Below are 17,775 nucleotides of genomic sequence, written 5' to 3'. Positions count from 1 at the left end.
TTTACTCAATTTGTAAAAGCCCCTGTGGAGTTGGATGCTCCATGCCAACGGCACCTGCCAAGAAAGAAATGATGATCGTCGCCACTGATTACTTTACTAAATGGATCGAGGCCGAAGCTCTATCCTCTACTAAAGAAGATGATGTGGAACGATTTATCTGGAGAAATATTATCTGCCGGTTTGGCTGCCCACAATCACTAGTCACCGACAATGGCTCGCAATTCATCGGCAAGCAGATCACTGCCTTCTACAAAAGGTACGGCATCAAGCAGCATTTATCTACTCCAAGATATCCTCAAGGCAACGGCCAGGCCGAGGCATCCAATAAAATAATATTGGACTGTCTAAAGAAGAGATTAGAAGGCGCCGAAGGAAAATGGGTAGATGAGCTCCCTGGCGTACTATGGGCTTATCGCACCACCAAGCGAAGATCAACTGGCGAAACCCCGTTTTCCCTCGCCTATGGAACTGAAGCGATCATTCCTCCTCACATCACTGTCCCCTCAATAGGCATCGAAGTGGGCAGTATTGAGCAGAACTCCGAGCAGATGAGACTCAACCTTGACTTACTTGAAGGCGAGCGCGAGAAGGCCATTGTCCGGGTCGCCTCCTATCAACAGCGGTTGAAGTCTTACTACGATAAAAGAGCCAAGATCAGACAGTTTCAACCAGGCGACCTTGTGCTAAGAAAGGCCTTCATCACTGCACAAAGACAAGGGTCCAAAAAGATGAAACCCAATTGGGAAGGCCCTTACATAATCAGCCGGTCCGGGGGCAGAGGAAGCTATACGCTTGACACCATGGAAGGGAAGGAGATTCCGCGACAATGGAACGCCTACCATCTCCAAAGATATTATCCATGACGCTTCCTGCTCAGTCCCCAGCAGACGACTGAGTACTGCACATTTCTGAAAAAGAGAAGCAACTACTGCAAATTCCAGAATGTGCCACAACAAAAGACAGTTGCCCATAAGGAGCGTCCTAAGGGAGACGCAGGGTGACGACAAAACGCGTCCGTTTGGAGACGTAGCCCGCTAAAAAAGCGTCCTAAGGGAGACGCAGGGTGCGCCAGGAATTTCCTAAGGGAGATATCCAGGTTCCTATCCGTTTCCTAAGGGAGGCAGGATAGTCACACAGTTGCCCATAAGGAGCGTCCTAAGGGAGACGCAGGGTGCGCCAGGAATTTCCTAAGGGAGGTATCCAGGTTCCTATCCGTTTTCTAAGGGAGGCAGGATAGTCACACAGTTGCCCATAAGGAGCGTCCTAAGGGAGACGCAGGGTGACGACAAAACGCGTCCGTTTGGAGACGTGGCCCGCTAAAAAAGCGTCCTAAGGGAGACGCAGGGTGCGCCGGGAATTTCTTAAAAGGGGGTCACCATGCTCTCTGCGGGAAATATCCAGGTTCCTATCCGTTTCTTAAGGGAGGCAGGATAGTCAAAAAGTTGTCCATAAAAAGCGTCCTTCGGGAGACGCAGGGCGACGACCAAAAGCGTCCTTCGGGAGACGCAGCCCACAAAGCAGCATCCTAAGGGGGTTGCAGGGTGCGCCAGGAATTTCTTAAGGGAGGTATCCAGGTTCCTATCCGTTTCCTAAGGGGGGCAGGATAGTCAGACAGTTGTCCATAAGCAGCGTCCTAAGGGAGACGCAGGGCAACGACCAGAAGCGTCTTAAAGCGTTTTCTGGAAAAATGCAGAACACGCCCGGAGTCCCTCAAGGGGGACCCTGGCTTTTGCCAAAATCCCAAGGGAAATACACAGCAGGACACTAATCGGTTACTCAAGCAGTTCACAAGACAATGTGCAAATTGAAGTTGAAAAAATAAAGACTGAAATTTCCATAGTAAAGCGACCAACCGGCCAAGTTCAAACAAAAAGAAGATGGTCAAAACAAGACCAATTATTCTAAACAAAAAGCAGACTACAAAAGCTGAAAAGAAATAAAGGAGTCTTCGTCTACTCCGAAACGCCAGCAGGAGACCCCTGATCTGCAGCCTCTTCAGCGTCCACCTGATCAGCCACGCTCTCAGCAGCTCCACATGCATGATCTATGACGTCTGCCGCCGCCTCATCAGCTGTATCATCCTCTGCTCCATCTTCTTCAGCTACCGCGTCTTCAGCCACCTGCTCTTCAGCCCCTTCGGTGTTCGCAGCATTAGCCTCCTCACCTTTCACAGGGAGCAAGTCAGGATAGAGCGTTTCGATGTCTTCATCTCCAATGGTATAGAAGGGATCATATCCAATTGTGCAGTCCAAGTAGCCCAACTTGTACGCATCCATGACAACATCGGACTTGGATTCTTCAGCAGACTTATGATAGGCGTGAAATCTAGCCAAAAGCTTGTCATAACTATGAGAGATGTCGACATTCTTGCGCTCAAGGCGGAAATAAGCATCTTTTCGACTCGCCAAGTCAACAGCAGAAGAGCTCAGCTCGGAATCTTTCTCAGTAAGGGAACTCTTCAGCTCAGATATCATCGCCCGCAAATCAGACGTCTTCTTCTCATAACGAGTCTGCTCGGCAGAAAGCTTGCTAGCCAGCTCAGCATTCTTCTTCTCCAACTCACTAAGCTGAGCAGAAGAGGGGGCAACAGCAGACGACGAGTTCCGGATGGTCTCCGCAGCAAAAACCACTCCTTTTTGAAGCAGATGAAATGTTGCTTCTCTTTGTTTTTCCAAGGAAAGACTTGAAAAAGTACCGAGATCACCAGCCTGACGGACTTGATCAACCAGCTCAGCACAAGCGGATGGACTTGATAGAAAGTGCGTCTTGAGCAGATCAGACACGTCTGCATCCCCTGTAGGGCTAGGCTTGTCCACCTTTGGATCAGCCGCTGATGTCGCAGAAGAACTTTTTCCCCGAGCAGATGACTCTCTTGCTTTCTTAGCCTCTGCTAACCTTACTTCCAAAGGAACCGACGACGATGAATCAACTCCACCCTTGACTGCTTGTGACTCAACAGTTGGATCATGATGGTTGGATGGATGAGCAGACCTCGCACATCGACCTCCACTCTTCGACTGGTGCAAACGACCCGAACTTCGGAGAGGAAAATCAGCATCTCTTGGCTTCTCAACAGGTGACCTGGACCGTGCACGAACTACGTCGCGGAGCAGATCACGATCTCCAAACTCATCAGCAAGAGGCTTAAGGGGAACATCCCTAATGTTGCGCATACCACCAATCTTCTTGCTATCGGCACCAACAAGATGTTTGACTCTGGCAGATGACGCAGGAATAGCTCCTACTTGGGTTTTCTCAGCAGAAGGGAACCTTGGCTTCTTCCTCAACGGAGACACATTCCTCGCCTGCAAAGAAGTAGCTGGAGTTCTCGAAGACTTGACATCGGCCTTCCTTTCTGGTGGGGGTTCAGCAAAGCACTCATCCTATTCAGCAGATAGATCATCAGGGTCCGGACCATTCTGCTTCCATCTCTCGACATCCTCGGCAGGGGGCAGACCACCATCCTCCTCCACGCCCTTGCTTCAGGCCCAGCACGCATATGCTCCAGCCCAGGCCATGTAGCACCAAGACCAGCATGCACATCATGCTCCATCTGATCCCAGCATCAATTCCCCAGCTATTTGGCAGCTATCGCTCACGAATTGCAACTCATGCTGGACCATCTCCGTGCTGCAAAATAAAAATAAAAATATATATATACATACATATATATTTTTATAGGCTCGACTTACTTGGGATGCACGGCAACTCCTCTCCTCAACAAGCAGTACAAATTCTCCAAAATCTTTCTCAAGCTAGAAAGTAGAGAAGTTAAGTTTGCAATGTGAGAAAGAGTGAAGAGAAGCCCTGTATTTATACAGGTTGGACAACCCGGGTCAAGAAGGAATCATAAACTCATTCCTACTGGGAATCCAACTCCAACAACAGTCAGAAGCCTACACCAATTGGGAATCCAATCTGCGAAGGAGTCCAACTCACATAATAAAGCCCAGACACAGTTGGAGAGTCCGAAAAAAATAATTTCATCTCCTACATGCCACACAAGCGCCATGCAGAAGCTGGGGGCATTTGTGGGAGCATATATTTTCGTCTCCAATCAGGGCACGCCACGTGGAAAAGAAGATTATCTCTTTAATTAATTAATTAAACCAGTTTATCTGGCTAATTAATTAATTGGGATAAATATCTTAATTAATATGATATTATCTTTATTTAAAGAGATAATATCATTAATTAAGATATTATCCTAATAAAGAGAAGATAATATCATTTAAATCAGATATTATCTTTTTAAGAGATAATATCATTTAATTCAGATATTATCTTCTTAAGAGATAATATATATTTAATTCAGATATTATCAGGCCCAACTGGATTCCTACGAAACCCTAGCCCCGAGGCTCCTATAAATAGACGACCTCATTCATCATTCAAGGTACATCAAAACCGACATCTAAACCTACTCCTTATACCAGAGAAAAATACCCGAAGCTCTCTCTCCCTCTCCACTCTCCATATTTTCTCCCCACGGCTCCGGCCACCACACACGGCTCCGGCCACCCGGTTTACACCCTACATAAAACTCCGTACCCTTTGCTTAGCTATTGTTTTCCTACAAACACTCGAACTAACTTAGGCATCGGAGGGCCTTTGGCCAACACCCCCCGGGTGTGGTCTATTTACTCCAGTCTTTTTTACAGGAATCGAGGAAGAGAGAGAAGGAAGATCGAAGGTTGAAGGATCTAGAAGCGAATATTCTCCCGTGAGATTATTTGCACAAACACTCAGCAGATGATCTTCAACGCCTTCATACCTTGTTTGAAGGTAAATAAAATTGAGTTTGTCAGCGTTACAAGGTGTGGCTGGAAGGGAATTTTAACTCAGTCTCACATTTTCTTCTTGTTTGTGCAGAGGGCCCTTGCAGAAACACTTTGGCCACCTTGAAACATGATTACGAACTCAATTTCCATGCCAGGGAAAAGTCTAGGGGAAGCTTAATCCCATATGGGCTATACCAGCAGCAAAGTCATTTTGACGCGACTTATACAACGTTCTCTTCTAACATGTAAGTTGTAACAAATAGGGTAACATGAATGTATGTGATATATATCATTCTCAGTTTTGAAGCTACGAATGGTAGCATCCTCATGGAATGGAACTAACAAAGCTGTCTGTCAGTAATAGGGACTTGGGTCTAACATCAAATGCCGAGTCTAAAAGCAAAACATCAAATCCTTTGCGGTTTAGATTAGACTAGCAACTACCAAAGTCTTTGTTTATATGTCAACGGGGTTTCAATTTCCATCTACATCTTTTCCCTGTAAAACAACAGCTCCCGGTTATGGGAGCAATTCAAGCTCATGAAGTTGACTCAATCAAAACAAGAACTGCAGTTTTGTTCTTAGCTTTCTTATCACAAGCACCTATTTCACTTTTGACCTGTTTTTTTTTTTATTTTTTATTTTATTGTTACAGGTTATATAAATCATGAATGACCGTTTGGTTTAGTAGCATTCAGTCTTTACTTTAGTAGCTCATGAATTTAAATCTTGTGAATAACAATTGTTGATATAAACAACATATATTTTTCGAATATCAACTATTTTAATTGAAATGTTTTGGACTGAATTCATATCGTTTGAGACTACTACTCTAGAATGGAAGTTATGGGAGCAAATATTTTCTTCTCCAATCACAGCACACCACGAGGAAAAGAATATTATCCCTTAAATTAATTAATTGAACCAATTTATTTGGCCAATTAATTAATAGGTATAATATCTTAATCATAGGATATTATCTTTATTTAATAAGATAATATCATTAATCTAGATATTATCCTAATAAGGAGATATAATCAAGTCCGACTCAATCTCTAAGAATTTGGGTCAAGAATAAACTCCTCCTAATAAGAGTTTATTCTCTACGAAACCCTAGCCCGAGGATCCTATAAATAGATGACTTCATTCATCATTCAAGGTACTTCAAAAAACCTACATCTAAACCTACTCCTAATACCCGAGAAAAATACCCAAAGCTTTCTCCCTCTCCACTCTCCATATTTTCTCCACACGGCTTCGGTCTCCTGATTCACACCATACATACATCTCCGTGCCCTTTTGTTAGCTATTGTTTTCCTACAAACACTCAAATTAAATTAAGCATCAGAAGGCCTTTGGCCAACACCCCCCAGGTATGGTCTATTTACTCCAATCTTTTTTTACGGGAATCGAGGAAGAGGGAGAAGATCAAAGGGCAAAGGGTCTAGAAGTGAATATTCTCCCGCGAGACTATTTGCACAAACATTTGGTGCTTTCATTGAGAGCACGAGTTATACTCAACACGTGCTCAAGAAATCCGTTCCTCCTATTTTCCAATCTACCTAAGCCTTCCAAACAACCATGGTTTGAAGCAAGCGAACTAGAAGTAAGACCGCTGTAATGGCTCAATCAGCGACGGCCCAAAGTCACTCCTCCCACGGTCCCGCGATAGACATGGTGGCACCACCACATCTCGCCATCATGAACCCACAACAAACCCTTGCTGCCTCACCACAACAGCCACCTCATGTGGCTGGAACCACCGTGCCACCTACCGGACCCGCAGCTGGGACCATCACACTGACCTTTCCAGTCGTAGTACCATCTCAAGGCCCCGTGGCTAGATCTAGCCACCTTCATAGCACCACCACCGAGCATGGTGGAACCTCTCATTAGGGTGGGCTCACTACCACCACCACCGACTTTGGCCTAATCTTGGAGTAACTTCAGTCATTCCCTCCATTGCCTGCACGCTCGACACACTCCCACGTACACCTCCAATGAAACCCTAGCTCGTATGCAATTGGGCTCCACACAATTCTTTCCTCCCAGTCCACGAAGTCAAGTAGACCTTAATCTGAGAGTTGACCAGCTAACTCAGAAAATGGATGACCAAAACCTTGGCCTTAGACAACAGGGCGAAGAGAGAAGGATGGATGAACGCGCCGATGGGCAATTCAATGGGTACCAAGCAGGTCGAGCAGGAGTCAGCAGACAATGAGAGGGACAACAATGCAGTCAGCCTGCCGACATGTCAAAAGCATCTGTAAGCCATACTAAAGCAGATGAGGTCTCTCATCTAGATTGAACTCAAGGACCAAAGTGCGAAAAAGGATGGGCCCACGACTTGACATCCACTCCTACCTGGGTCTGCAGGGAAATGTTCACGAAAGGCTAGGCCCTCAGGGAGGTTAACCTGACGACCCTCGTAATGAGGATCGTGAAGAAAGGCGCTCTGTTGCCGACTCCCAAAGAACCAATACCTGTCGACAAGATACATAAAATCCCTCGCAAGCGCAGTCCACCAACATGCCCCCTAGGTAGGACAATCGAGAAGGTCAACCCTTGCGAACCAATGACAAAGTCAATCAGCGTCACCTAAATCGTGATGGTCATCAACGTGACTGACCAGCCATGTGTGAGGAAGACATTAAGAAGCTTGTAAGTAACCGACTTTGAGACATTAGGATTGGCGAAAATTTCTAAGATGCACTACGCATGGAGGTAGACCAAGCAAACTCCTCACCTTTCACGGCCGAATTGAGTAGGTTGCTCTCCCAAAGCGATTCTCAATGCCCATTTTCATGTGCTTCAAGGGGGATTCCTATCTCGATAGCCATCAGAAGCACTTCAAAAACATTATGATCCTCTACAAGGCCAAAAACGCTTTAATGTGCAAGGTTTTGCAATGACTTTGCGATGAGCAACTCAGGACTGGTTCCACACCTTGCCATCCGGGTCGATCAGCAGCTGCAAAGAGCTTGCTTTCGTCTTCACCATGGAATATACTTCTAACTGGACGATTAAGAAGAACCCTAACCACCTATACAACCTGCGCAAAAAGCCCGATGAATCCCTTCGAGATTACATTAAGAGATTCAAAGCAGAAAAAGTCAACATTGTATGGTGCGATGACCGAATCGTGTCCTCTGCATTCAAGAAAGGTCTTCCAGCTGAACACGACTTATACCACGAGCTGACTATCGCGAATGATCGTGGAACGCTATGCGCTCTGGGACGACGATCGAATCGCCGTGTTGAAGTCTACCGAGCAAAAAGATCAACCGACCGAGCAGGCAGGCCAAAGAAGTGACCGGCTTAGCAGCAGGAACAAAGACAAGTACAGGTTGCCCCTACAAGAAAACACTACGGTGAAGAAGAACTACACCAAGTTCTCATCCCCATACATCAAATCTTAGCCCAAGTAAAGGACAAGCCTTGGGTAAGAAGACTGCCACCTTTGAGGGGAGATCCAGACAAGAAGGATACTAGAAAATATTGTGCCTTCCATGCGATGCGCTGGCACAAAACGAATAACTGCTTTGCTTGGAAAGCACACCACGAAGAACTCGTGAGTGAATGTCACAATATGGAGTTCATTACGAAGCAGGTCATCCAACAGATTGAGGATAGTGATACTGCCAAGGAGCCACCCCAGAAGGTCATAAGGATTAACACAATCCTAGCTGACTCCGAGGATTCCGGGCTAACTAGCAGAGAAAAGAAGGGGAAGATTACACAGGCCACTGTGATCTCCCAAGTCTCAACTAGCCTCCCACTAGCAGAAGATTATCCCGTGATTGGCTTACAAAAGAAAGATCTAATCGGCCTCGATCTGCCACACAACGACGCCATTGTCATTAGCATTCAAATCGCTTAGGTCATGGTCGACCGAATTCATGCAAACGAAGGCAGCACAGACAATATCCTACAATTGACAGTCATCCAATAGATAGACTTAGAGATAAAAATCAATAAATCAGCCAAGTCGCTAATCGGCTTCAATGGCACAACAACGGTTATCGTGGGCATAGTAGATCTTAGCGTCTACTCCCTACCTGTAATCAGCTCGCAAATGTTCATGGTCATTGATGAAGTCTTACCCTACAATGGCATTCTGGGCAGACCATGGATTGGCAAGATCAACGCCATCACCTCCGCCACACATCAAAAAATTCGCTACCCAATCCCCAGGGTGGAGTCTGCCAGATCAATAGTGATCAGGCAATGGGGAGGAAATGCTTAGCTTAAAGGCTGAAGAGAAGCAAGCAAATACGGTTCCTCCATGTGAATCAGGCAGATATAAAGGGAGTAGAACAAGCCGAGGAGAAAGCAGGTCCTGTTCTTAACTGCTGAGTAGACCATAAAGGAAAGGGAATGACTACTCCCCAATAGCAATCAAAGAATCATGACCAAGTCGAGGGAATCCGTCCGGAAGTCTCTCCTGAAGAAGGATGGAAGTTTGAACAGGACGTCGAGCTAGTACCTCTTGATCCTGACAAGCTAGAAAGAAAAGCGTGGATTGGATCGAACCTAAGTCAGGAGGAAAAGGCAGAGCTTGCAGTCTTCCTCCAGAACAAAAAAACGTATTTGCATGGTCACCATTTGACATGCTAGGCATCGATCACCATATCATTTGTCATCGCCTACACGTCAACCCAGCTATCAAGCCGGTAGCGCAGAAGAGAAACAACTTCACCCCCGAGCGAGTTGCCATCATTGAAGCTGAGATTAACAAGCTCTTAGTTGCCGGTTTCATTGAAGAACTCTCCTACTCAGAATGGCTGGCGAACGTTGTTCTAGTAGCAAAGAAAGATAAATGCCTATGAAGAGTGTGCGTCGACTACACTGACCTTAACAAGGCATGCCCTAAAGACAACTTTCCACTGTCAAGAATTTATCAGCTCGTGGATTCAACCTCCGGCAATTAACTGCTAAGCTTCATGGATGCCTACTCCAGCTACAATCAAATCATGATGCATGAAGACGACAAGGCAAAGACCTCCTTATCATCGAAAGAGGTACATAGTGCTACAAAGTCATGCCCTTTGGGCTGAAGAACGCCGAAGCAACCTACCAAATGCTAGTAAACAAAATTTTCAAGGAGCAAATCGGTAAAACTATAGAGGTTTACTTAGACGACATGTTAGTCAAAGCTCCCTAGTGAGCAGACCACATCAAAAAACTTACCGAGGCTTTTAGCCTATTCTGAAAATACAATATGAAGTTAAACCCTAACAAATGCACATTTGGAGTCTCGTTCGGCCGATTCTTGGGATACTTAGTCACCCAAAGAGGAATCAAGGCTATACTCAACATGAAGTCACTTGCCATAATAAAAGAGATACAAAGTCTAACGGGTAGAGCAGCAGCTCTCAACCGATTCCTCTCGAGATCTACCGACAAATGCAGACCATTCTTTAAAGCCATTAAGAAAGGACACAAGGACAAGTGGGATGACGAGTGCGAAGTAACCTTTCAAAACTTGAAAACCTACCTCACGTCACCTCCCCTACTCTCAAAACCGATACCATGTGAAAATTTGTACATCTACCTGGTGGTGTCCGACTCAGCTCTCATTCGAGAAGAGCTGGGGGCATAACATCCAATATTCTACACTTCAAAAGCTCTCCTCGATGCAAAGACTCGCTATCTGAAAATGAAAAAGCTCATTTTTTTCGCTTGTGGTTTCAGCGAGAAAACTAAGGCCCTACTATTAAGCACACCGGATAATTGTCATAACAAAATTTCCTTTGAGATCGATCCTCCATAGCCCCAACGCCTCTCAGCGACTTATGAAATGGGCTATCGAACTCAGTAAATACGACCTCCTCTACCGGCTGAAGACTACTATAAAAGCTCAAGCTTTAGCAGATGTTGTTGTAGAGTTTACTCCGACAGCCGAAGAAGAGAAGCTAGTCACGAAAAGCAAGGAAAAAACAGACGATACCTCCCCCACGAATTCAAACTTGCCTAACGACATGTTGCAGTTGCATGTAGATGGAGTATCAAATCACAAAGGAGTATAGGCAGACGGGACTTTGTTGGAACAAGCCATCACACTAGGCTTTCCTGCTTCAAACAATGAGGCAGAACATGAGGCATTGCTCCCCATCTACTCAAACTCCCAGCTGATTGCGAATCAAGCCTCAGGCGAGTACATGGCAAAACATCCAAGAATGGTCCAAGGGCTTTTGAAAGAATTCTCTACTTTCACCATCCAACAAGTACCATGGGCAGAGAACACTCATGCAGATGCATTGGCGAGTCTAGGATCAGCGCTGGACACCCAGTTTAGACGCTCCATCCTAGTCGAACACCTTGACCGGCTAAGCATGGAAGAAATAGAGCCAATCAACTCAATGCAGATTGATGAAGACCCTAGCTAGTAAGACCCCATCATTGACTACTTGGTGAATGGAAATCTGCAAACGGATAAGTTTGAAGCTAGGAAGATCCAGCAAAATTCGCGAGATACTACATGCTAGGCGACAAGCTCATTCGTAAATCATACTCCGGCCCTCATCTCAAGTACATAAAATACCCTCAAACACTTGAGGTCCTCTGCAAAATTCACAACGGCGAGTGTGGCAACCAATCTGGGGCAGGTCACTCGCAAAGAAGGTTCTAAACATAGGCTATTTCTGGCCTACCATGCGCCATGACTCCACTGAATATGTCAAAAGATGTGATTGCTACCAACAGTTCAAACCAATTCCTAACCTGCCTACCAAAATCTATCATCCGCAGAGCAGTCTGTAGCCTTTCATGCAATGGGCCATCGACTTAGTGAGCCCATGCCAACGGCACATGCCAAAAAAGAAATGATGATCGTCACAACTAACTACTTTACTAAATGGATTGAGGCCGAAGCTCTATCATCTACTAAAGAAGCTGATGTGGAACAATTTATCTAGAGAAACATCATCTGCCGATTTAGCTACCCACAATCACTAATTACCGACAATGGCTCATAATTCATCGGCAAGCAGATCACCGTCTTCTTCAAAAAATATGGTATCAAGCAACATTTGTCTACCCCCGAGATATCCTCAGGGTAATGGCCAGGACGAGGCATCTAACAAAATAATTCTGGATTGTCAAAAGAAGAGAGTAAATGACGCCGAGGGAAAATGGGTAAATGAGCCCCCTGGAGTACTATGGGCTTATCGCACCACCAAACGAAGATCAACTGGCGAAACCCCGTTTTCCGTCACATATGGAACTGAAGCAATCATTCTCCGTCACGTCACTGTCCCTTACGTAGGCATTGAAGGGGCAGTATTAAGCAGAACTCTAAGCAAGTGAAGCTTAACCTTGACTTACTTGAAGGTGAGCGTGAGAAGGCCATTGTCTGAGTCGCCTCCTATCAGCAGCGGTTGAAGTCTTACTACAACAAAAGAGCCAATATCAGACAAGTTCAACCAGGCGACCTTGTGCTAAGAAAGACCTTAATCGCTACACAAAGACAAGAGTCCAAAAAGATGAAGCCCAATTGGGGCAGAGAAAGCTATGCAATTGACACTATGGAAGGGAAGGATATTTCACGACAATGGAATGCCTGCCACCTCCAAAGATATTATCTATGACGCTTCCTCCTATCTGCTCAGTCCCCATCAAATGACTGAGCCCTACACATTTCTGAAGAAGAAAAGCAACTACTGCAAATTTCAGAATGCGCCACACATAAAAAAGACAGTTACCCAAAAGCAGCGTCCTTCGGGAGACGCAGGGCGACGACCAGAAGCATCCTACAGGAGACGCAGCCCGCAAAGAAGCTTCCTTATGGTTCCTAAAGGAGGTCTCCATGCTTCTTGAGTGAGGTATCAAGGTTCTTATCCATTTCCTAAGGAGGGCTGGATAGTCATACAGTTGCCCATCAGAAGCATCCTAAAGGAGACACAGGGCGATGACCAGAAGCTACCTTCAAGAGACATAATCCGCAAAGAAGAGTCATTAGGGAGACGCATAGTGTGCTAGGATGTATCTAAGTTCCTATTCGTTTCCTAAAAGGGGGAGGATAGTCATGTAGTTGCTTATAATCAGCGTCCTTCGGGAGATACAGGGTGACGATCAAAAGCGTTCTTAGAGAGACGCAGCCCACAAAGAAGCGTCCTTCGAGAGACGCAGCCCGCAAATACGCATCCTCAAGGAGATGCAGGGTGCGCTAGGAATTTCCTAAAGCAGGTATCCATGCTTCCTGAGGGAAGTATCTAGGTTCCTATCTATTTCCTAAGGGGGCAGGATAGTCATACAGTTGTTCATAAGAAGCTTCCTAAGGGAGACACAGGGCGACAATCAAAGCATCCTCCGGGAGATGCTGATACGCCCGGAGTCCCTCAAAGGGGATCCTGGCTTTTGTCAATATCTTAAGGGAAAGGTACAGCCAAGACACTAGCCGATTACTCAAGCAATTCACCAGTCAATATGCAAATTAAAGTTGAAAAAATAATAACTAAAATTTCCATAGCAAAGTGACCAACCGGCCAAGTTCAAACAAAAAGAAAATAGTTAAACAAGACCAATTATTATAAACAAAAAGCAGACTACAAAATATGAAAAGAAATAAAGGAGTTTTCATCTACTCCGAGACGCCAGCAGGAGATCCCTGATCTGCAGCCTCTTCAGCATCCACCTGATCAGCCACACTCTCAGCAGCTCCACATGCCTGATCCGTAATGTCTGTCCCCACCTCATCAGCTGCATCCTCCTCTGCTCAATCCTCTTCAACTATCACCTTTTCAGCCACCTGCCCTTCAGCTCCTTCTATATTCACAGCATTAACATGCTCACTTTGCACATGGAGCAAGTTAGGACAGAGCATCTCAATGCTTCATCTCTAATGGCATAAAAGGGATCACTTCCATTTGTGCAGTCCAAGTAGCCCAGCTTGTACACATCCACGGTAGCTTCGAACTTGGATTCTTCAGCAGACTTACGATAAGCGCAAAATCTAGCCAAAAGCTTGTCATTACTGAGAGAGATGTCGGCATTCTTGCATTCAAGATGGAAATAAGCATCTTTTCGACTATCCAAGTCAGCAGTAGAAGAGCTAAGCTCGGAATCCTTCTCAGCAAGGGAACTCTTCAGCTTTGATATCATCGCCCTTAAATCATACGTCTTCTTCTCATAATGGGTATGTTAGGCAAAAAGATTGCTAACTAGCTTGGCATTCTTTCTCTCCAACTCATTGAGCTGGGCAAAAGAGGGGGCAACAGCAGATGAGTTCCAAATGGTCTTAGCAGCAAAACTTACTCCCTTTTGAAGCAGATGAAATATTGCTTCCCTTTGTTTTTCCAAGGAAACGCTTGAAAAAGTACCAAGATCGCCAGCCTGAATGATTTGATCAACCAGCTTAACACAAGCGGATGGACTTGATAGAAAGTGCGTCCTGAGCAGATCAGACACGCCTGCATCCCCTGCTGCAGGCCTAGACCTGTCCACCACTGGGTCAGTCGCTGAAGTTGCAGAAGAACCTTTCACCTGAGAGGATGACTCTCTTGCTTTCCTAGCCTCTGCCAACCTCACTTCCAAAGGACTTGGCAACGACGAATCAACTCCACACTTAACTGCTCGTGACTCAACAGCTGGATCATGATGGTTGAATGGATGAGCATACCTCCCAGATCGACCTCCACTCTTCCACTGGTGTAAATGACCCAAACTTCAGAAAGGAATATCTGCGTCTTTTTACCTCTCAACAAGTGAACTAGATCGCGCACGGACTGCTTTGGCTTTCCCACCACTGGTTGCGCATACCGCCAATCTTCTTGCTATCTGCACCAACGAGATGTTTGACCCTAGAAGATGACAAATGAACAACTCCTACTTGGGCCTTCCCTGTATAAGGGAGCTTTGGCTTCTTCCTTAATTAAGACACATTCCTCGCCTGTGAAGAAGTAGCTTGAGTTCTCGAAGACTTGACATCAACCTTCCTCTTTGAGGGGAGTTCAACAGAACACTCCTCCTGTCCAGCGGGCAGATCATCAGGGTCCGGACCATCCTGCTTCAATCTCTCGACATCCTCGGTAGGGGGTAGTCTATCGACTTCCTTAAGATAATAGCTCAACAGCCAGTGTATGCATGTCTAATTTCGACCAGCTCTAGGCCTTTAAGCTAATGTTGGCCTTGCTAGCTCTATTCCAGATTTTGTCAGCGCTTGCCCACTGACTTGCAACTCATGCTGGACCACAACCTTGCTGCCAAAAGTCAGGAAAAAAAAGAAGTATATATATATATATATTTAAGTGCTCGACTTACTTTGGGATGCACGGAAACTCCTCTCATTGACAAGCAATACAAATTCTCCAAGATCTTTCTCAAGCTAGAAAGTAGAGAAGTTAAGTTTGCGATGTGAGAAAAAGTGAAGAGAAGCCCTGTATTTATACAGGTTGGACAACCCGGGTCAAGAAGGAATTGCAAGCTCATTCCTACTGGGAATCCAACTTCAAGAACAGTCAGAAGCTTACTCCAATTGGGAATCCGATCTGCAAAAGGAGTCCAACTCACAGAAGAAAGCCCAGACATAGTTGGAGAGCCCGAAAAATAATTTCATCTCCTATATGCCACACAAGCGCCATGCAGAAGCTAGGGGGCATTTGTAAGAGCAAATATTTTCGTCTCCAATCACAGCACGCCACGTGGAAAAGAAGCTTATCCCTTAAATTAATTAATTGAAATAATTTATTTCGCCAACTAATTAATAGGGATAATATCTTAATTATAGGATATTGTCTTTATTTATAAGGAGATATAATCAAGTCCGACTCAATCTCTAAGAATTTGGGTAAAGAATAAACTCCTCCTAATAAGAGTTTATTCTCTACGAAACCCTAGCCCTGAGGTTCCTATAAATAGATGACTTCATTCATCATTCAAGGTACTTCAAAAAACCTACATCTAAACCTACTCCTAATACCCGAGAAAAATACCCAAAGCTCTCTCCCTCTCCACTCTCCACTCTCCATATTTTCTCAACATGGCTCTGGCCGCCCGGTTCATACCATACATACATCTTTGTAACCTTCTGTTAGCTATTGTTTTCCTACAAACACTCGAACTAACTTAGGCATCAGAGGGCCTTTGGCCAACAACCCCCGGGTGTGGTCTATTTACTCTAGTCTTTTTTACAGAAATCGAGGAAAAGAAAGAAGGAAGATCAAAGGGCAAAGGATCTAGAAGCGAACATTCTCCCGCGAGATTATTTGCACAAACAGAAGTGACCTAGGTGCTTCTTCAAAGACACTTTTGCTTTTGGTTGTCAAAAAATACGGATTAGGACTGTGGCTTTGTTGTGGAGGTCAACTACGAGCTTGGCTAGGGACTCACTAGGGTTGGTGTAGGTGGAATTTCTTTAAGGTTTCGCATAACAAAAAATAAGACCAGACAAAGAGAGAAAATGATTTGAGAGAGCAACTGAAAAAAGAGTGATAGGCATGTGATAAGATAAATTTATAGGTTCCAGTTTTATAGGATTTAAATAAACAGGCCATTTCGCAAATGTTTATACGTGTCGGTGCCAAAGCCCCTAATTATTAGGTAAATTAAGAAAGCATACTCAAAATTCACTTTTGGTATGAGAAATTAGAGGAAACAGAAAATGTTTGGACTATCGTACCAATTTCATCTTCAATTAACAGGGCGATACAGACACATTTGGTGCAATACAGACGCATCTGGAATGCCCTTTGATACCAATCATACTTATAATCATGCACAAAACTTGAAGCAAATATAAGTAGAGATGGTTAACGCCACAACACTACATTTATATGACCAGAAAAATATGAAAAGACAAATTTCCAACCTTCCCGAACGAAAACGTGGTGAAAGAGACTCCTCATATAAGCATAATCTAGTTTATCAACAAACTCTAAAGACCTACAGTACGGCAAGTATAACGCAAATTGTTTGTACCATAATCAACCAAGCACATTCTTTATTGGGGAATTGGTCCCCCCATACAAACCCATAGTCTGCCGAAGGTAAAACACTTCAGGAATCCTTAAAACACTGATGATGTCATCATGATCTTAGCTATCGAAGACGTCTTCCTCTGATGTACAAGCTTCCTTGACATTGGTGACAATACCAAGTGCCACCTCTGCATTTAAATTGTCGTTCAAGGAACTAATAAACTGCATAGAGAAAAATTCAAGAACAATATGGAATAGTGAATCATCTTAACATATCCTTAGATAATTTCAAACAAACAAACGTGGAAAACTCAAAGTTATAATACACAATAATGTTATCATATCACCATTCTACTTCATTTACAACATACAACTTAAGCATATGGAGGACGTTTCTTTGCAGCATGTCAATGTAAAATGAAGTACCCGATGGCACATCCAGATCAATGATACCTTGGCCTAGCAATGCAACGACTGTCTAAAATCTAACTAGGTACTTGACATTAAGAATAAGAGGAACTCACCCACTGACTAACCTAGCTGCATACATAACATAATGTTCTAAGCTCTCACTTAAACTACACAAGTACCTACTACCTGACTTTCTATAGGAAGTTGGCTTGTCAGCAACCGCAAATAGTAGGCCACTTTGTCATGAGATGTAATTATAATGCTTTCACCACTTTTGTCGAATTGAGGTCTCCCAGAGTCCCAGCCCGTCCAAAGATCTAAAGAAATATATCACGAGAACGAAAAAAATAAAAAACCATATGATGTTATAAATGTAGAGAGAAAATGGAGAGAATTGGAATAGAGAGGAGAGACTGATTTTCTCATTCATGATCTGATTCTTGTTCAGTTTCTATATGTTTTGTTACAAATGGAGAAGCCCTATTTATAGGCATTTGAGGGGGGCAATTTGGGGATTCCACATGGGGGCATTTTGGGGACTCCACATTTACAACACTCCCCCTTGGAGACCACAAATAATACAGAATATGTCTCGTTAAAAACTTTGCCAGTAAAAACCCAGTGGGACAAAAACTGGTCGAAGGGAAAAAGAGTACATAACTATGTGT

General features: G+C 44.5%; 1 protein-coding gene across 1 annotated transcript in view; it reads left to right on the top strand.

Moving 5' to 3' along the window:
- Positions 1 to 863, top strand: part of LOC109947313 (uncharacterized protein K02A2.6-like) — a 4,330-nt gene extending 3,467 nt beyond the window's left edge. The window contains exon 3 of the mRNA XM_020557254.1: positions 202 to 863. Coding sequence (XP_020412843.1) covers positions 202 to 863 — 662 coding nt within the window. The remainder of the gene's footprint in view (positions 1 to 201) is intronic.

The sequence above is a fragment of the Prunus persica genome, chromosome G2 (genome assembly GCF_000346465.2).
Source record: "Prunus persica cultivar Lovell chromosome G2, Prunus_persica_NCBIv2, whole genome shotgun sequence".
Lineage (NCBI taxonomy): Eukaryota > Viridiplantae > Streptophyta > Magnoliopsida > Rosales > Rosaceae > Prunus > Prunus persica.
The sequence above is the reverse complement of the archived record's forward strand: the minus strand, read 5'-3'. Positions and strand labels throughout refer to the sequence as shown.